The 21,838-nt window shown below is 42.1% G+C and overlaps 1 protein-coding gene across 3 annotated transcripts in view; it reads right to left on the reverse strand.

Moving 5' to 3' along the window:
• JADE2 (jade family PHD finger 2) overlaps positions 1–21,838 on the reverse strand; it is a 145,665-nt gene that overhangs the window by 104,705 nt on the left and 19,122 nt on the right. For all 3 annotated transcript variants that reach the window (XM_083600010.1, XM_083600009.1, XM_083600011.1), the window contains exon 3: positions 18,048–18,133. In XM_083600010.1, the coding sequence (XP_083456136.1) occupies positions 18,048–18,133 (86 nt within the window). The remainder of the gene's footprint in view (positions 1–18,047; positions 18,134–21,838) is intronic.

Below are 21,838 nucleotides of genomic sequence, written 5' to 3' on the forward strand. Positions count from 1 at the left end.
CTCATCTACTCTGGCACCATATGGGGGGAAAGCTACCTTCAGCAGGTGGCACAATAGACACTTGGACATTGGGGAGTTGTACTGGAAACTGTTTGAAGGAAGCACACGCCCATCAGGTTCTGCCAGGACCTATTCTCCTCCCGCTTTTCTTCCTCCCACCACCCACTGCTTCCTTCTTTTAGTTTTCTTCTGGTTGTATTTACTTTAACTGCATAATACTGCACTGCAAATTGCTATGCTCCGTTGCTGATCTTTCGCTTTATTTTCATTGCCTTTATTCCTTGACTGTATCAAGGAAAATAAAAATAAACAGAACTCTGAGCATGATTTGAAATTGGCATGTATCAAATGAAAAGTTACCCCACCTTACTTCTGTGTAAATCAGAGGATGAATAGGTGATCCAAGTTTCATATGGCACTCCGCATTAATATGGAAGCCGCCGGTTGCTTGAGCAAAAGTCCAAACGCTGTCCTTTTTCCAGACAATGGGTGAACTTAGTACAGCGGCCTCAGAAACATTTAATTTAAAACTAATTTAGCAACTGAAATGACTCAGGTTTTCCACTGTGCTAGCCTTTCCTAGGGCATGTTGATGTTTTCTTTCTTGTAATTGAATGGCTGGTCCAGATAAATGCAGCAGTGCAACTGCAGTCAGCTGATTCTCGTACATGTTACTCTTTTATATATTATTGCAGGCAGAGCAGCAAAAAAATAAATAAATAAAACCACCCTCCCACACCTGGTTCTTTAGAAAGCATTCTTTTCAAATCAGAGCCCAGTTCAGCAACCATCAAGATGCTGGATTGTTAAACATAAGGATTAAAACACAGCAGCTACCCCACAAAACTAAAGGTTGCATCGCCTTGTTATCAGAAGTAAGCATGACAACAAGCATGCTTCTTGACTCTCCACTGGGTTTATGCCAAAAGCAAACTGGAAAAGGACCAAGCTAATTGTAGCAGTGTTGAGAAAAATGCCATTAATTAGTTTACAGCAGCCAAAGACCCCAACCATATAATCTACTAATGATCAGAAACACAAAAAACTGACCAGTTTAACTCTCATGGCACAATTTTTGTACAGCCTACAAAAGGCTAGCAGAAAGTCATATCAGTTCTTGCTAGCTGTCTTTCAGCTGAGATGATTGTGTTTCACCCACATGTTAAGTAGAGTGTGGCACTTGAATGTTGGCACAGAACCAGGCAAATCTTTCTAGCCTGGGTAACTCAGGTCACCTTTTACTTTTTTAGACTATGCCTTGAGGAAGTTCATGAGAGATCATATACCACTTATAATAATTAGGGTGGTTCTTACAAGCTGGTGAGGACTCAGCTTGTATTTTTATTTATGAATACTACAAATCCATGGCACTCTAGTACATTACTAGTAAATACAGAGTAATCCCTCTGAAAGAAAGTGTCCCAGGTTTACATAAATACTCTGAGTAGAATTCAATGTCATGCTGTTGCAAGTGTCCCGCCTGTACAAGCATATCAGCCTGCCTGCCAAGACATCCCACTCTTCCCCTCCCCTGCTGTTCTGGAGGTTCAAGGGGCACATGGGGGGGGGAGGTGAATCCCACCCTCTGTCTTTAAATTAAGGAGGTGCAGATGGTTGCTAGAAGTGGTGGAAGCTTCTTCGCTTTCTGACTTCTCCCATCTTAACTTTTCTGCATGACCTGACTGAGACAGAAGTGTGTACAAGCACCAGTGGAAATTTTGAAAGCCCACATTTTAGCGTGGTCCTGAAGGCAAACTTGTTCGTATATTTATCAGCCTTGGGAACCCCTTGTAAGTGGTGGGTTACAAGACTCCAACAACATGCATAGGGCATCCATAACATCTGCACCAGGTGTACTTGTGAACCAATACAGGTAAGTATACATACCACCCAATTTATTCAAACTTTATACTGTACACTGTTTTCAAGCTAGAAGGCTCACAGGGAACTAGATGTATGTGTGTACTGTGGTGGTAAGCATGCGCATGGAGTCTACCTCCACCATGAGTAGGGGATTTCCTGGCTGGTATTTGTATGAATCAACACTGTATCTGTTGAGCTAATGAAAGCTCTTTGTCTCTTCTCCCAGAAGTGAGGCCTCTCAGCAAGTTGGAAAGAATTTTCCTAGTTTCGAGTAATAATACCTAGGAACATTCTGCAGCTGCTGAACACAATGGAAGTGCTCTTACCTGTCTACAAGCTTAAACATTTTTTTTTCTTTTACAGCAAACCTTGTTTTGAAGAAAGACCACTTCACACATTGCCTTTCTGTAGGTGACTCATGCAACTACACTTGTCACAAAGCTGTGATGTTCTGCAGCTCTTTGTTGACTGCAGATTTTATCTTCGCTTCTGAAATGGCCCAGACTGATAGGACTCCTGTTTGCCACAAAATATACCTCCCTGAAATCAGAACACCATCTTGACTTAAGATATATTAGTATTTATTAGTCACTTTTCTTTTACAATAACTCAAAAGTAATTCAAAGTGGCTTACAAAATATACATGTATTTTACTGTTTCGTTTTCTCTTAGAAGAATGGGGGGGGTTATCATCTTGGGGGGGGGGTAGAAAGGGGAAAGGTTATTCAGAGAAAGCGTGGGAATAGTAAACAAAATGGTAGCCATTGTCTTTCTTGACAATGTCTGCAGCCAAACCCAACCAGATTCTCAGTGACACATGAAACTGCAACACCAATATCTATGCTGAGTCTTGCTCTGATGAGAATATTTCATCCCCCATCTCCTTCCTATTTTCCTTCTATAGATTCCCCTAATGTACACTGTGAGGGTAAAAGAAATAACATCCTAACAGCAACAAGAACAACAATTCCATCATGGCAAATAATGCTTTTCTGTCAAAAATTAGCCTTTGATTTAACTACAGCCACCCCGCTTCTCAGGAAATAAAGGGTCATTTGTAAATGAAAATGGATAATTTTGCCTTCCTTCTCCTATATGTTATTATCTGAAATGATAATCTACAAAACTGGCAATAATACTCAAATACCACCAGCTCTAATCAGTCTCTCTCTAGCGAATTCTCTGATCTTACATGAGGACAGAGATGGATCAGGTGTTTTCTTCAGATGCCTTTTAATTTGTTTTGAGTGCTTATTCTCGACAAGCTAACTACTGCTCAGCGTGAAGAGTAATAAATGATTCAAAGGCAGTTTTATACTTTCAACACAGAGCTAAAACGCTCCAGAAGTTACTTTGGAAACCAAATCTTTATAGGAAGGGGGAACATTTAACCCCAACAGAGATCTAATATTTAGGTCAGTTCGTTTAAGCCTTGAAGCTGCAGCTGATAACCCAATTAAAGCTAAAGTACAAAAACATAAGCAACCTTTTCTTCTAAAGTCAGGGCCCCCTCTTTCCACACCAGCAGCTCTTTCTGTCCTCCACATTTGTTTGGAGAACATTTCCAACCCCATCTAAACAGAGCAAAGCTGGACTGCCCAGACGCAGTCGGGATGCATCTTCCAATAAAAACATAATTAACAGCCTACTCTTTTATAAGTCTGGGCTTGAGAAAGGTCAGCTTCCTTGAAGTCTCTATCTGCCAACATAACATAATTGTTAAAAAATGCCGCAGTAGCATTTGATTGCGCTGCTGGGTGTGAAAAAAAAATTAAAATGAGATTAAGATAAATGCTAATTAAACACAAGGCAGGATTTGCAAAAGATGTCAGAATCCTTGCAGTTTTGCATATCTAGTTATCAGGCAATAAGACAGCTAATAAAAAAGGAAAGGAAGCCCAATGCTAATCTAGGACTTTTTTTCTAAAACATAATGAACACTGTTGCCCTTTTAGAAATACATTCCATGTGTTTGCTGTTCTCTGTCACTATATCAGGCTAGAGGTGGTTTTAAGTTACTGAGTATTGCCAAGTGACTATCTCCTAAAGGGACAGAGCAAACAAGATAAAGCAAAGCCTCCACCAGATGCCTAGTCTGCTAAGCGCTGCATATCTATTAGGATTGGTGACCATGACAATCTGCCTGCCCATATATTGGATGTGGTTTAATGACAGCATTTTATGCCTATTTTAAACCTTGCTCTTTTTCTCTCCATCTCTGAAAAGCCTCCTTTAAACGCTTCAGGATTTTAAAGACCTAAAACAAAGAAACAAAAAACAGCATCGATATTGAAACTGAAGGATGGCGAGAGGACCAGGGCTGCTTGAAGGAGACTACAAAGTATCTGACAATAACCAATGCCCCCCCCCAAAAAAAACCAAGGAGAGGAAACAGATTTGCTAAAGAGATTGGGAATGTTGTCTTTGCTGTGTTGAATTTCAATGGGCAGCATGACATGAAGAAAGATGGAGGTTGTTGTTATTTATTAAATTTGTATACCATCCTTCATCTGAACGTCTCAGGGTGGTTCACAATGGAAGAGTTGACTTCAGGGCAAAAGCACCAGAAATTCCCACTGTCCAAGAAACAAGCTGCTATTCAATGTTAAAAAGTAGCTTGCCTCTTCTGCAGTGGGAACTTGCACATTGAAAACAGGAGGCAAAGAGCTGGCCCTCTCGGTCCATTGTGGACATGTCTGGATTCCAGCCATAGTGACAACTGAGAGAGGCAGGGGTGGAAATGCAGACTGGAGACTCCTCAACATAAAGGGAGAAAAAGAAAACATCTGAAGACAAACATACAGAGTGAGAAGAGGAGGGAAATAAAGGCTAAGTTCTCTAGAGCTCCCATGGGGAATGAAAGAACCAAACAGAATTGACCAAATAAAAGGCAGTTGGAGAGACAAGAAGAGTTTTGGAAGAAGTCAGCCTGAAGAAGAGAAGAATCAGAGGGTGACGTGACTGATAGCGTCCGGAAGAAGTAGAGAGACCAAGAAGAAAGAAGACACAGGAGAAGCTCTTAGCTTTGTCCAGAAAATAGGCATTTTGAAACCTTGGCAAGAGCAGCTTCTTCAGTAAGTGACACAGGCAAAAACAACTGTGGAACAGGGCAGGGATTTATCGCAGCAGGTTTAGCCAACAACATCAGTTTAAAAAGTTAACACTGGAAGCTCCCCATCAGTGCAAAACTGGTACAGAAAACAAGCAGCAAGCAGCAATGCTTGAGCAAAGCAATGTGACACGGTCTGGTCTACCTTTTTGTCTGCAACAGCAGCCAATCAGATACCCCGAGGGAGACTTGGAAGCAAAGCCCACTCACCGCCCCCCCCCCGGATGAAAGTTCCCAGCATCCAATAATCAATAGATGGATGCCTCTGGCCATGGAGGTTCCATTTATAGCTATCATGCCTAAGAGGAACTGACAAACTTATCCTCTATGAATCTGTTTATTCCCATTTTTAAAGCATGCTAACTGAGAATCACATGCTACAACTTAAACAATAGGAAGGAATGACATTTCAAGTATCCTATGGTTTAAGTTGTAGTGATACTTCAGCTCTGCCTCCCCCTGCGTCCAAGCAAGGGATTGCCTGCAGGAATCTGGAATGGCTTTTGCTTTGCTTAAATGCGTTGTTCCCTTGAGCTCTGCATCCTGCGCAAGTACGCTCTTGCTCTCTGCTCTCATGTTACATGGGACACTTTCAAACTTCACACTAAACCATGAGCTCGTGAGCATTTTGGTTTATTAAACAAAGATCTGATTGTTCAAACATGGTCAGTGTTACCTGCCTGTCAGAGAATATTATAGGCACTCTAGCCATGGTCCTGAAACCATCCCAGATAGTCCTGCTGATGCAAAGCTTGAGTTCCTAGCTCTGCCAAGCATCCCAGATAGCTTCAACTCTTCACTTGCCTAACCAACCCTAACCCATTTCTACCTACCATCGATAAAACACAGAATTTGCACCCAGTGTATTAAACTCAACATAAAACAGTGTATTCTCATGTGGATAGTTTAGGGCTTCATGTCAGGCTAAGTTATAGGTGTCTATGAACAGGGATATTAGTAAATCTGGGTATGCAACGGCTGGGACCTTTTTATCAATATATTCTGGTGAAATGGAAGTACTGGAGCACAAGAGAGAAAACAACAAAGAATCCTGTGGTACCTTAAAGACAAAGATTTTTTATGGAATACAGTCCACATTATGAGATGCATGAAGTGTTATCCTGAGTTACAGGTATCTATCTATCTGTACGCATGGTTGGAGGCTGCTGGTGGTTAGGAATTGTAAACAGCAAGGTCAGAGGGAAATTGTTTTTCCCCCCCTCATTTCGGTTTTTGCTGCAAGAAACGAACACAGCTAACCCCTCTGGAAATTGTTACAAGAGAGAAGCACTGTCTTGTTCTAAGATGTGGTAGAAGGAAATTGGAAATGGAAGCCAGAAATCCATACAACCAGTACTATGTTTTCACTTGCAGACGTGACTGGAGAGGTGTGCACTACAAAAATGAAAATTTCTCAACAGAACTAAATGGCAAGCTGTTGGGCACTATATAATGCATTAGCGCTTGGGGGCTGATACTGTTTGCAGAGTCCATGCAAAAGAAAGAAAGAAAGAAAGAAAGAAAGAAAGAAAGAAAGAAAGAAAGAAAGAAAGAAAGAAAGCCACAGATGGGAATCTTCAATGGCGTGAATCACCCAAATAGTTTTAATAGGGGATCAGGAGATAAAAGCTAACTCCATCTAATCTGGCTGTCTATCTGCTTATATTGTCCCATCCAAGCAGCGTCTGAACTCCCACCCAATGAACCCCTACAAAGGGGAAGATCTCATTCACAGACCAAATGTCAGCAGAGTTAAGCGTGCCTCCGTAATCTGTTATTGTTGCAGTAAAGTGCTTTTCCTCCTCGCCCTCCCCACCATCTGGAGGCCTTTTCGGCAGAGGGTGGGCTAACGGAAGGTCATGAATGAAGAGCAGTTCGCTTAATTGACAGTCAGCTACCTGACAGTTTGCTGCTTTCATTGCAGTCCCCCTCCCTCTTCACTCACTCACTCACTCTCTCTCTCCCTCCCCACCCCCAACTTCTATGCCGCAGGCACACAGGCAGTGAAGATCAAGCATTAAAGATCAAGCATTAAAAATCAATCACTTTGGGGTTCTTTTGTAGCAGCAGGTGGACACACCTTCTCCTTGACATGTGCCTGGATGAGAAAGGAATCTTATTTTGCAAGCAAGCTCCTTACCATAAAAATGAAATGTGGTGGTTGGTTGGTTTGTTTGTTTGTTTGTTTGATTGATTGATTGATTGACTGATTTCCAGCAGCTACCTGGCTCCACTTATTTAGTTCATTCTATGTCACCAGGACGGCTTTAATGGGGGTCATGGCTTCTCTGCATTTGAACACATGTTCTTACCTGCTGCAGCCTCTGGCAGCATCATCTTTGCTGAGAAGCTTACATATACTGAGCTGTTTGTGAGGCTTTGGCTACCTGGTGAGCCAGGACTGAATGGAAAACACGCAACAGTCGCAGGGTATCAAAGCTCAAGAGAGCTTGTAGAATCCAGAAGGGATGTTTGGGACAAATATCTTACCTGAACATCCACACAGCTTTTCCCTTCACTAACTTACCCTTTCCCAGCATCCCCTACTCCCAAGCTGTCTCTTCTGGCTTTTCATATCAGGACCGAGACAGCAGATTAGTTCTAATATTATGCCAAATGACTGCATCTATTTCCTTGAAAATGGAAAGGCATGCACAGCCTTGATTTGTAATATTGCTACCTCACTTGTTTAGTGCCCCCCTCTGAAGAGATAAGCTTCCCACATTCAAAGACAAGGAAGTGTGCCACCACTCTAGTGATGATACTTCTTCTGATGTGGAGCTGGAAATGCACAAAATTATGAATGTTCAACCTAGGGCCCTTTAGAAGTGATGGAATGCTGCAGAAAAGGCCTAAAAGAAACCACAGAAGTGGTCTGGAAAGCTACCAACAGCTAATATACTCAGACTGTAATCTGAACATTTCCCCCCTTTTGTTTCAAATTATCTAGGATTAGCGTTTGGGAAAAGACTCAATCATTCCACTCAATTCCGAATTATTTATAGAAGCTAAATAAAGAATAAATTGAGCAATGGTGAACTGAAGACCTGGTGGTGGAGGGAAAGTTGCATACTAGAAAACGAGCAATTTTCTCTCAATAGGACTGTTTATTATTTTCTTCCTTCTGCAGAAATTGACAAATTATCTTTAAAGTTCTGCTGCTTAGCAACACCAGTTCCACTGATCTGCTTGGAAGATGTTAATTGCTTCTCCAAACAATGAGAAACGTTTAAAGGGATACACCTCTAATTTAACAGAATGATAAACTGGTCAGGAATATGATAGGTTAATTAGCTTTATGGCTCTAGTTTATTTGGCCTTTCCGTAGCCACTGGGCAAAAGACAATCAGGACACCCCCAAGCAGAAATTAGTTGCACAGGCGGGCCTTCTCTATGTAACAAATTTCTGGAGAAGAAAGCAGAGTATGGAAGTTATGGAAGATGGAAGGCAATAGCATTTGAAGCCATGACTGCTTCTGCCATGTATTTGGGCAAAGAGATCAGCTTCAGATGTTGGCACCATGAGGGGAAAGGATAGAACAGAAGAGGGCAGGAATTAAGTGTCTGAATAGTGCCACAAACACCTTTGGAAATTTTGCCCCAACGAGAGTTGGGCTGCATTATTTTGGCTTTGCTTGAGGCAGTCCTGGCACTTCTTTTTTTCAGAAGCTTTACTCTCTACCACCAGGGATATGAGCAGTTCTTCTTTGCACAGAGTCCAGTCCAACAACTAAGGCAAAAGTGGACTGTACTCAGCTGAAGTACATTTTTAAAATTGCTACTGTGCCTATTGAGCATTTTCCTGTACTGTGCTATATAGAATCGGGCGATAACCAGCTCTGGAAAGCAGCTTGTCAAGATGTTTGTGTTATTATTTTTCAGAAATGAGCTCTATTTTGACCTTGAATAAGTGTCAACTAAAGGACTGGCTCTTCTAGATAGAATCCAGAAGGAACCTACAATTAATTAGAAACACCAATTTCCCCCCTTGGTATCCACTCTTGAGAACAGAGCATTTCAGAGCTCATTATCTGACCGAACTCTCACCAGTTTCCTTAAGAAATGCCTTTACTGAGCTGCATTTCCAAATGACACCCACTGCAGTATTGGATGGCCGCTATAACATACTCAGACAGACTTTGTACTTGTGGTCAACCTCAGGTAAAATACATCACTCATTATCTGTTAGACTGCCCCTCACATAGAGATCCAAGAGATCACTTTCTGAAACCCTTGTTCACACCAGCAAGCAGGCACACCCCAGCAGAAAGGATTTGGTTTCTTCTGAAGGAAAATAATAGCTTCATAACACAGAGAGTGGCCATCTATGCACTGGCTGCAAAAGCATCAGGAAAATCACTATAAATTGTTGTGGTGATTCGGAGGTTTAATCTGAAATCAAGCTGGATTTCAGTTTGCTGGTGTCTCTGGAAACTTCTCTCTTACATCATGGGTGTTGGCAAGCTGGATTTTTAAAAGGCAAAATAACATAATTTTAGCTGTCAGAGATGCACAAAGCCTTAGTTATACTATGGATTTTTATATTATGGATGTATGTTCTGTATTATTTTATTAATACTATTGCCTAATAAAAGTTTGTCATGGCTTTTGGCTAGAAAATTAAACATGAACTGGAAACATGTCAACTAAACCATATGGTTCCTTTGCTAATAGAGAATGAGAATGAACAACAGGTACGGATGAGGGATGTAGTTAGAGGACACACAGCACAGCACCCTCCCATTCTGGAAACAAAATTTTGGTTCTGAGGGGATTCCATTGGATATAACCCTTTGACCTTAAGTTCTACTGAAAGGATCTGGACTTAAGTTAGTCCATGTGTTTTATCCACTGGTTTCAATGGGACTTTGGCACCACCAACTTTAATTGGATTAGGGCCATTGTACTGACTGATGGGTGAATTGCCAGCTGGTTGCTCTAATAAAGCCTATGGTGTACCAGGGGAGCCAACTTGGGCCCCAGGTTATGGGTGCCCAGTGCATGATGTCATACCCACCACCCCCAGCCTTGGAACCTGATTTCCGGTACCACCAGAAGTCAGGTTCTGAAACCTCAGAAGGCCTTAGAAAGCATCTCTGAGGCCTCAGAGATGCTGTCCAAGGCCTTGCACAATCTCAGAAGTTGTGTGGGGGCCCTGTGGTGTGGGTGCAGAGCACCCACAACAAAATTTTGGTGGGTGCTCAGGCACCCAGAGCACCCCATACTTGGCGCCCCTGTGGTGCCATTCATCAGCTCTGTGTCATCCATTCGGAACTCTTCTTGCCTCACACAGTTTGTGAATGGAGAATTCATTCACCCAGAGAAAAGTTCCCGCTCCCAAAGAACCTACAGCAAACATCTATAACTTCCAAAGCCAGTAAGAAACCCTGCATTAGGAAGTGCTGCAGGTGCTGGACTGGCAATCTGTCCTTCTGAGTTATTGGTTCTGCATCGGCTACTGCTTTAACATGATAAATACTGTCATTAAAAATCGGCTCAATGGAAATATATGTCATTTCCACTCCTCTGAGCTCCCGAGACTGGCAGAGGCTGAATCAAATCACCACAAGTGTGTTTCAACATGCTATTTGCAAAGGTTCTTATTTATTGCCTACTTAGGAAAGTGGGTTGGTATTCTTTTTAAACACTTCTGAAGAATTAAAAGCCTTGAATCAATGGGAAGCAATAGCCCCATATATTAGCCACAGCCATAACAAAAGATAACCCAACCAGCATGACTCTTTACTTCTCGGAGCTCAAACAACCAATCACAGGTTTCAGTTCAAGGCGGAGGAAATACTTTGTGTGTGTGAACCTGAGATCACAAGAATAATCATAAACAAATATAATAAAGACTGCTGTCTAGCTTTTCATAAGCAGCTTATAGAGTTGGAAGCCATCCTACGGCTATACCTGCCCAAATATGAAGTGCTCTTTAAAAAAAAAGTTCAACTAGATGTTATATTATTTTTAAGAGACATAGAAAATGCAATCTAGAATATTAAAATCCAGTGAGGTTAGCCTCTAATGGACTGTGCTCTGGAATCACCAAGCAAGAGTAAGTCAACTGGGCACTAACTTCATGAATGGTTTGAAGGCTGGCAGAATCTAAAAGAAACTGTATAATCAATCAATGCAGAACCAATCAGCCACTTCTCAAAGTATCATTATTTCTAGCCAATCCATGACACTGCCATATTCTGAAATGAGACTCTAAGCCCTGATCCAAAACACTCTTACTTGAAAGTTCTACTGAAACAGTGAGATTTACTTTCCAAGCAACTATGTTTAGGAGAAGTCATTGTTTTCATTTTAGACATCTTAAGTAAACTGAAGGAAGTCTTGCTTAGAACCGCTTTTAATTAGCAGATCAGACAGTTTTGCATAAATTTGCTTAATTTGAATACTTTATCAGCTGTAGACTTTGCCCATAAAGGAACAATCTGACACTGATGCAGGCTGTGTAGTTCTCACACTGAGAAGGCTCATTAATGTGTTGGAACAATTGTTTATGCTCAGTTCATGCTATTGCATGAGTATTAAAATGAGCCTAAGGCTATGATTTGCAGAATCTTTAGCATAGAGTACGTATACTGAAGCCACTGAGATTACTCCAAAGTAACTGACCAAAGCATAACACTCCAATCTGAAACATCTGTTCTGACTAATCTGCCCTGAAGGCCAGTATAACACTCCTATAGTATAAACATAACATCATGGGTAGAATTCAATGTCAAGCTGAGGTGATCAGTCTGTCTGCACAAAATTTTCAGCTGGCCAGACAGAACAATTGCTCCTCCCCCTGCATGCTGTTCTGGGGGTTCTCCCAGTGTTCCCCAGAGCCAAATTCAGAAGGGGACTGTGGGGGGGGGGACTCCATGGCACAAGTGGAATCCCTTATGCAGGAGCTTTAGGTGAATCACACTCTATGGGTTTTTTTGTTCCATGGGTGTTGTGGTCAGTATATTCCGTACTAAATCAAACAGTTTACAGGAAAGGACCAATTCACACACATTTAGAATGTGCACAACTGTGCACGCAAGCATCACGGCAACCCAGAGGTAACCAGGAAAGGGAGTGGAATGGGGTTTAATGGGGCACAGCGGGCTTATGCATGCTCCATTGTCATGCACAATAACCCAGAACACAACCATGCACAAATCGGGCATAGCCTGTACTTAGTAGTGAGCACACCTCAGGATCAAGCTGCAACCAAGTGTGTTCACTGGCCCTAAAAAGGTAAAGGTAAAGGACCCCTGACAGTTAAGTCCAGTCGCGGACGACTCTGGGGTTGTGGCGCTCATCTCGCTTTACTGGCCGAGGGAGCCGACATTTGTCCACAGACAGTTTTTCCGGGTCATGTGGCTAGCATGACTAAGCCACTTCTGGCGAACCAGAGCAGCGCACAGAAACACCGTTTACCTTCCCGCTGATGCAGTACCTATTTATCTACTTGCACTTTGACGTGCTTTTGAACTGCTAGGTTGGCAGGAGCTGGGACCGAGCAACGGGAGCTCACCCCGACGCGGGGATTTGAACCACCAACCTTCCGATCAGCAAGCACTAGGCTCAGTGGTTTAGACCACAGTGCCACCCGTGTCCCTGAAAATGATCTGCCTCTACTCACTGGCCCTACAGGACTACAATTTACAGTCCTCAAACTTTGAGTAGAGGCAGATCATTTTCAGGTGTACTTGCATTTATACTTTGGGGAAAACTACCATTCTGCAAGGCATTCCCTTATGGATGCATGTGGTGGAAAGGCAGATGGGTGCAAATGGAATCCATGAATTGATGTTACACATGAAGCACTGTAGCTCAGTAGCAGAGCATCTGCTCTGTATGAAGAAGTTTCCTGGTTCAATCCCCAGGATCTTCAAATAGGGCTCTGAAGATTCCCCACCACCACTACCACTGCTGTCTGGTTTCCAACTGACAGTCAGCTGACCAACAGGACCAAACAAGTAGGAACTCTTCAAGCAATAAAATTGCTTTAAATACAGGGAAGTCAAATCAATTAAGCAGTTTAAGCAAATTTGTGGCTAGCAGTCTACAGTAAGTACATGCCTACCACGAGAAGTGCCGATACGCTCTGCAAAGTGCTGAAACAAGCGGGACCATAAACAGACTTCCACTGGACCCTAATCTAGAGGAAGATAATTTTAGAAGCCATTTTCTTGCTGCACTGAAGACTCAACTTTATTACCCCAGTGACGCGTACAAACAAGAGAAACCTGAAGATGATAATGGTCAGCAGTTTTGTCAGACCCCTGTGCAACTGTTGAAATTCTCCATCTCCCATAATGTGCTGCTTTTCACTGGCTTGGCACAAAACCACTTCTGCTTCATATCTAACCACTTCACTTTTCTCTCTTCCCATCAGCCTCTTCACTTGCTTTCCTATTAATTTTTCTATATCCGTTTCAAGGCTGTTTTATTCACCTACAAAAGCTCTAGCCAATCTCACTAGAATTCAACTGGCACTTTAAACCCTCCACCAACAGCCAATGCTTTTAAAAGCAGCTGCAGATTGGCAAATCTGGTGCTGCTAGACACCTAGTTTGCTTTAAGCGTCCATGGAAAACACCAGAGTTCCTTCCTCTTTGGTTAAGTTTTCTGTGTTTGTGTGAAATCTGCTTCTGGCTGAGATCTAAAGCTTTTGATTCTGTTTTGGACTTTAAAACTAAAACAAAGAATAAAACTGCTTTTAACTAGAAGATAAGGCCATTTTTCATAAACATGCTTAATTTGAATTGCAATGCTTTGTTTTGTTCAAAGTTCAGGACCTTTTTGGCAAGAAATGGGAATGTGAGTTCCAAGACCAGCATGGGCAGCTAGATAGGGACTTGGAGCCATGGGAATGAATTGGCTTTTATCTTAATGCTTTCACTTAAGCTTGGATGTGGGACTGGAACCTAGATTAGGCACTGAGGGCTACAATCCTACACGTCTTTATGTGGGATCAGGTCCCATAGAGCTCAACAGGACATACTTCTGAGTAGACTTTTATAGGATTGTGCTGTTCTCATTAGTGTGTGTTTGAGAACTGGCCCCATTGTGAATAATTGTTCTGAATCTTATGTATTAGAACGTGATTGATGTTTTCAACCCTTTTTCTGAAAGCAACAAGTATTGGCAATTTCAGAAGAGATATACAAAAGGCTTATGCAGAATTTAATCCACATTCCAAGCCTCTGGACATCTTGGTCAAAACCACTGATGCACTTCTGTGAAAATATAAAAACCTTTTTTTGGTTGCAAGTTAGCCTTCACTCCTTCCCGATATAATTAGTTCTGTGGTTAATAGTGAGTTGTGTAAAAGTATCTCCTTCCATCTGTTTTAAAACCTGTGTGTTTAAGTAAGCATTTCCTCGTTTTGCTATAGAGCAGTACTATGCAGATATAGTACTACCATTCATCTCTCCCTTTTGCTATCTAAGGCCCCTGGTCCGTGTTCCTGGTCAATTTATTCTGCTTTATTTTCCAAAGTCTACTAAATCCTTTCCATAAGACGGCAACCAAAAATGGTGCTAAATATTCAAAAGGCAGGCAGAATATAATTGTAAATGAGGCATTATATATTCTTTACTATTGGTTCTTAGTATGCCATTTGCCCTTTGAATGGCTACATTAAGTTGATAGTTTCAGTGGACAATTTCTGGCAGCTCCCAGCTAATATGGATCCCAAACACAGCAAGGTCAGATCTAAATGCTGTTTAGAGGCCAGGAACCAGAAACTCAGGGAACAATGGGAAGGTGATGACAGAGGTCTTGCAGGATTGGAAAAGGGCTAAAGAGGTTGTCACACTTAGGATCACTTAACCACATACTGTACAGTCTTTGTTTTTAGTACAGTGGTACCTCTGCTTAAGAACTTAATTTGTTCTGGGGGTCTGTTCTTAACCTGAAACTGTTCTTAACCTGAGGTGCCACTTTAGCTAATGGGGCCTCCCGCCGCCGCACGATTTCTGTCTCCACCTGAAGCAAAGTTCTTAACTCGAGGTACTATTTCTGGGTTGGCGGAGTCTGTAACCTGAAGCGTCTGTAACCCAAGGTACCACTGTATCTGGCTAACCTGTGCTGTGGCAGCCAAAAGAAGGGTATTCCCCAATCCCTTGGTTATACTTCTTTACATACATATTCCCTTGGTATATGTCACTAGCCAGCCCTTGAATAAGTGGAACAGACACAGGAGAACAGTGAAAAGCCTTGCAATTCATTCCATACTACGATTTCACTATGCTTTATCACCACTCAAATACATCTTCAGGCTGTCAAAAGGAATATATATATTGTCTTGCCAAAGGAGAGCCATTATGGCTCACGTTTGTAAACCACATTGCTAACGCATATGTAAGCAGAAGCCTATATTATGTTAGGACTCTATAGTCTCACCATCTCCACAGATACATGGCAGCTACCTTGACTGTTTGGACCGGGCCTCAGGCTTGTTGCTGGGTGTCCTGATAATGCTGCATAATGACCTCAGTGTTGACAAAAGGCTTGGTGTGTTTTTTTCCTCTGCAAAGAAGCTCGTTTTTCCAGTTGCACTGCAAATGCATATAGCTAATCCCTTGTCACACAGCCTTTCATAATAAGCACCACTCTTGATTTAGCTAATGACTATGTTGCACTAATGCCTTTGATTCCTTATCTTTCCTGCCTATGCTTCTATCTAGAGGAAACAAGAAGGGCATCTCAGCTCAAAGATGGAACTAGAACACGGCCTCAAGAGGGACAGCCCTAGGGTCGTTCATCTTGGATCTCACGCCTTCCAGAATCCAGGGCTGCTTTTTAGTGTGCCAGAGACGGCATCTTAGCTCATTTGGAGAGTCAATGTGGCAGAGTGGCTAAAAGACTGAGTTATGAATCAGCAGGTCCCATTAATGCCATTAATGTCTAGCTTTAGGCAAGTCATTGGTTGCTTCACAGCCTCAATGCCCACATCTACTACACGGGGCTGATAATACACACCCACCTTGCAGGGTTGTTGTAAGAGTTTCATTCTAATGGCTTCGATCACAACAGAGTTCACGATCATGGGGCTTTCATGCCTCAGCTTTCCTCTGATGTCCCCTGAAAATATGCTCCTGGGGACTGTGAAACCTTTGGGGATGATTTGGGACGGGGGTGCGCAGTCAAAAACTGCCATCTCCCTGGTGTGAATGGAGGAGCAACTTGGGATCCAAGTCACTGTATGGAGTGCTTGAAAGTGATGTCTAATTCTAAGTACTTTTTTAAAAAAAATCTAAAATTTAGAAATAAATATTTAATAATGCTTACACTACAGTGAAGATTCACCAGTGCTATGACAGGGAATGTTTTTTAGATCCCACAAGGCCATTTTATTCAAGCCTGTCTATATGCTTTTGATTCCTTTCTCAGTAACCGCACATACAGGTGTAGCCACAATAAATAAATGTGTTAAAAGCACCCGTTATATCTTCTTTCCTGTTCACCATGAACAGCCAGTTCTTCCCACATGGCAACAAAATTCATGTTTTCAGTCTACAGCAATGTGCCTTCTCAGTCTGTGCAAAGGCGTAATTCCTGAAACGTGGTATCTTGGAAAGGAATGGTATTTGCCAGGGCAATGGAGAATGACACCTCAGGCAACCAAAGAGAACAGTTTTCCAACCCTGAGTTGTCATTTGAAAGGGCCAGGCTGTTTCTCCTTCAGCTTGTGATGAGTGATTCACCTCATCTCCGAGGAATCTGATTCTTCTGTTGGGTACTGTGTGTCACACACTTCCTGGGGGCCTAGAGAAATATGTATAACTAACCTTTCTTGTCAAATGAGCTGTTCTTCACCACAAGTACCAGGCAGCGAAACTAAAAAATGTAACTGATGTATAGAATTTGATCTTCGTTCTCTGCTGAGTTGTAGTTTGCTGTTTTGCTTCTTTTATTCTGTGCATTTAATTTTATTGTGCATTGCCTTAAGCAAAGTTTTCAGTGGAAACACAGCCAATGAACGTTAGAATAAACAAAATACATTCGTTCCTGCACTATGTGGAGTCTTCATCCCAAACGCCACTAGTGCAGCACTGCATCTTTAGCTGTAGTTAAAATTGGCACCACCCAAATGCACACACAAACTGCTTTTTGTTGGGAGATGCAGGATAACACTAAACTGTGGTCTACTGAGAATACTCGTCATCCAGTCAAATTTAGCTATTGTCTTAAAATAGCTAAAGAAACTGGAAGCCATATGGAAGTCTGTTGGAGCATTTCCCACTGTGTCAGGCTCATTCACACATTAGACTGATCCATGAGTGCTGCAAGGATGGTAACATTCCATCATCTACAAATGATATGCTCAAGGCTAGGTTTTAGTGAGCTCTATGGAAAGCCATTTACCGGACCGTCCCCAAGTCTTTCTGTAGATGGTCATATGCCACAACTCTGGATGCCTTCTGCTTGGTCACAGCTTACCCAACAGCTCCACACCAGTGTGCAAAATTAAAATATATACATATGTAAGCGTATCAAGGAGTAAACATGTAATTAAGGTTTTACCACGTCAAGACAAAAAGTGGAACCAGAATACAAATGACAGTGAATGAATGTCTGCAGAGGCTTTCATTTGTCTTGGACTCAAGTTTGGGATGAACTAGGGGTTTACCTGGATCAAAAGTGCAATGAAAGCCAAAAGATAGTAGGTATTGCAGGACCAAGGACAGCAACTAGACAGACAGCTCTAGCAAAGCTCAACTGGGAACTGTCATATAGCTGTAATTCCTCGGACCAGATCTAGCCCCAGCTACAGCTGTTAGCTGGAGAGGTGTTATAAGAAGCAGAGTTCTGGCCCTGCACTAAAATGGTGCTGGATGTGCTTTCTGCATCTTCAGATGGGAGTTCACTAGAATTGTTTATGTATTTCTAAGGAGAGAGATATGGGCTTTCTTCTAGTGTCTCTGATCCCTGCTGGTGTGTCAAGTGCCGCCCTTAACTTCAGGTTTGAGATCATTACTTTTTGTATTTAAACCTACACACACACACACACACACACACACACACACACACACACTCCGCCAAACACGGAGGCTGAATAGAAAGATGAAATGCAACTTACCTCTGAGGGTTTCTTCTCCTTCTGTCTTGACCAACCGGATTTTGTATTTGGAATTTTGGAGCATCTTGAAGCTGATGTTGTCTGACCTTCAAACGAAAACAAAATTCATTAAGATAACAACAGCAAGACTTCCATGAAGAAAAGTCTAATCACCATCTAACTGGTGTCTAACAAGAAATTTACAGATCATTTGTTGAAGATTCTTCAGGACCTATGGACAGCAATCTGAACACCAACTGTGTTGCTGAGGAGAATAATTCAATGCACCAGAACTTCTGAGAAAGCGACTGGGTGAAACTTAGCAGAGGTATATAAACTGATTCTACGTAAGGCCAGCAGCTTTGTTTTGCTCCTGTTGCCTCTTGTTTGAATTATCTCTTTGCTAGATGCATTATTTGACTGGAAATATAGGTTTCTCCTAAATCAGCCTTTCTCAACCTGTGGGTCCCCAGATGTTGGTGAACTACAACTGCCATCACCCCTAGCTAGCAAGGTCAGAGCTCAAGGATGATGGGAGTTGTAGTAAAACATCTGGGGACCCACAGGTTGAGAACCACTGTCCTAAATGATGCTCTTGAATATCCTGTGTAGCTATTGTACTTCAAATGCTTCTAATTTGGACAAGCATCTGGGTCTTAAGAAAATACAAATCCAGGTGAAGCATCAAGTGTTGCTTCAGTTATGGGCTAGTAGCTTTAAGCCTAATAAGAGTGGACAAACCTTAGTGGAAATCTAATAACAAAGCTGAGGTTTTTAATTAGCTCTAACTCTTTGTTGGGTGATTCCTTCCTGCTTTCCCCCCTGTGCTAATCATATATCTCAGTCACTGTGAGCCAACCTATGCAGACCTAAAGTAAAGGATTCAACACAGCTAAGCAGATTGCTCCATCGTTGCAAGCATTTCCCAGGTTCAAGCCCCACAGGCGTCTCCAGGTAGGGCTGGGAGACAGCCCTGCATGAAATCCTGGAGAGCCACTGCCAGTCAATGTAGACAATACTGAGTTAGATGGATCAATATAAATAAACTCAGTTTAAGGCAGCTTCCTATGGCCCTGGGAGGAGTCTCTTGCTAGAGCAACTCCCTCAGGTGCTTTACCAAGTGACAAGAATGGCAGCTTTTAGACATGGTGAGGTCTACAGTGAAGCAGCCTGGCAAGAGCCCTTGTAGCATCTCAAGTGTCATCAACAAGCCTTAATTTTATTGGTCATTGAAGTGTACTTCACATGAGGTGCTGAGTACTCACACAAGCAGTCACAGAATGAGTGGATTTTACAGGTTGCAGACATTCAAGGATTACAAACTGTTGTTAATTGTGTTAAGTCTCTTCTAATCCAATTTAAGATGCCAGCCAGGGTATTTGATAAAACCACCCATTGTTATGTGGTTCTGCTATTTAGAGGAAGGCCACAGAAACTTGCTCTTTTAGCTGTTGCTTTAAATAGTTTATGCAGAAGCTCTGTTCTGATCCTCTCTCAAGTGCTAGAGATCACACCTTTACTATTTTTTTAAAGGCTCTCCATGCAGAGAGTCTGCAAAAAAAAAAAAGAGGGGGGAAAAGCTGCTGTTGCCATTGCAGTAAAAGTCCCCGCAAGCTAAAAAGGTCCTTGTTGCTTGACTTGTTCCAATTAAATTATAACATAGAACCTTATGCTGCCATTTATCTCTTTTGGCTTTCTCGGTTCAGAATAAACTTGCTTTATTCTGTGGGTCAGGAGGGCAAACTTTCCCTCCCACATGTCAACTCCTCCTTGAGTCTGACACTTATAAATCTGAATGGGTAGACAAACTCTTTGCCAGCATGCCGGCATGTGTAATGATGCACATACACTACCTCAAGGGGTAAAAGGCTATGGAAGTAGTTCTATATAGGCCATGCTGAGGCCTACCCATGCATACTATTCTGAAAACATCTATGTGGGGAAATCTAACCCAAAACCAAATGCAAGCCAATTTTTGTACTGTGTTGTTACTCTTACATGAGTTAAAGAACACTGCAGATCACAGTCCTGTACTTGCATATAGCTTTTGGACGCTCTATTCTAAGAGGTGGTTGGTTATTCTTTTAAGAAAGACACTTGCGTATAAAGATGTGTATAGACATAATGAAAGATTTGTAATAATATGCTGTTCTCATTTTGCATTTGAATGTATCAAGTCCTGGATGTGTACACCCCTGTATTAAAAAGTTAAACGTGGAAGAAATGTTAAACTCCACCTAAAAGTTTGGGTCAGCAAGGGAAAATCCCCAGGAAGTGTCTGATCCCAAGAGTGGAATCATCCAGCCTCACATGGCTAACTCAAGAGGCAAAGCACAACACATGAAGCTGATTCTTACTGAGTTAGAACATCTAGACCAGTGTTGTCCACTCAGTTAGCAGTGTCTTGTTTAAATCAGCCTTTACCAACCTGGTGGCCTCCAGAGGCTCTGGACTACACCTCCCATCGGCCCTGACCATTTGCAATACTGCCTGAGTGGGAGTTGGGAGTCTAACAACAGCTGCAAAGCACCAGTGGGGAAGGCTGCACTCGATTCCCTTCTACTGGAGATCCTTTAACAAGAGATGCCAGCCATTCAACCTTCTGCCTGCCTGGCACATGCTCTATCCCTGAACTATCACCCCTTCCTCTCAGCACCAGGCTGTACCAGCGGATGAATCCGACTCCTTTACAAAAGTAACCCTGCCAAGCTGCTGCCCAATGGTTTAGTCTTATCCTTTTAATTAACCCTAAAAAATAAACCTCTAAAAAAACTTTTCAGGAGAGCTTCAGGGCTCTTGAGGGGTTAAAACATTGTTAATCACAGTATTAAACTGCACCACCTTATCTCAGTTGGACTTTGGTATTTATGCAGTAGGTGATGTTTTAACTGTTGACAAATGCTCTCCTGCAGAGTAACTGTAAACACAGCCATGACCTTCCTTTTCCAGGAAGTGACAGTAGCTGCACATTGTCACACGGTTTTAAATGCCACATCTTGTAGCTTGTTTAAAGGTAACTGAGCGTGGGAAGTTACGGAGAAGAGTCCATAATATTTGCACACTAAAGTAAATTGTGTTCATGTTGCACATCCCAAACTAATTCCTACACTATGCCCAGTTTAACCACCTACAGTTTGTTTTTATGCCAACAAACATTCTGCCCTTGAAGTGCTAAGAGCCTAAACTACACAATTTACTGATGGAAAACTGAGCCAGAACAGTTCCCATACAGTACTCAAAATTATGCTTGGAAACAGAACACTTTATTGAACATGGAAGAAGTCGTATGTCAAAATGTGTTGACTATGTTGCATCTTTCAATTAAAATGCTGTACTTCTAAGCACCACTTGGAGGCTTCGCCTCTTTTTGGCTTCCTTGTGTTTGGTGTTTTCCTCAGTTTCTGTTCCTGTAACGTAGCCATCAGATAGCTTCCAGCCTTGCCAAAGACTACTTTAAGTTAAGTTTATTTCAAACACTTGCTCCTTCCTGAAGCCCAGTGTCCTTTGACTAAGCTGTTATGAGAGAAGATAGGTTGCAGTGTGCTGTCTAATAAGGGTTTTGTCTGAGTCAAAGTTTTATAATCAGTTTTATTTTATGGCTTCCTCTTGCGCACCATTCACAGGAGAAGGACACTTAGATCAGACAAAAGGCACCCCACTGCCAGATATGCAAGTGGATATTAACGTCTTGTAGCATATTTTGAAAAGCAATCCCCAAGTACAATTTATTGTTCAGGGACTACCCAGTAAAATGTAGCTTTCCCTGGCTGTCTGCAAAGTAATTATTCAAATGCTTTCCCTGCTGGAGGTGA

This window comes from Podarcis filfolensis (assembly GCF_964270895.1).
Source record: "Podarcis filfolensis genome assembly, chromosome: 2".
In the NCBI taxonomy this organism is placed as follows: Eukaryota; Metazoa; Chordata; class Lepidosauria; order Squamata; family Lacertidae; genus Podarcis; species Podarcis filfolensis.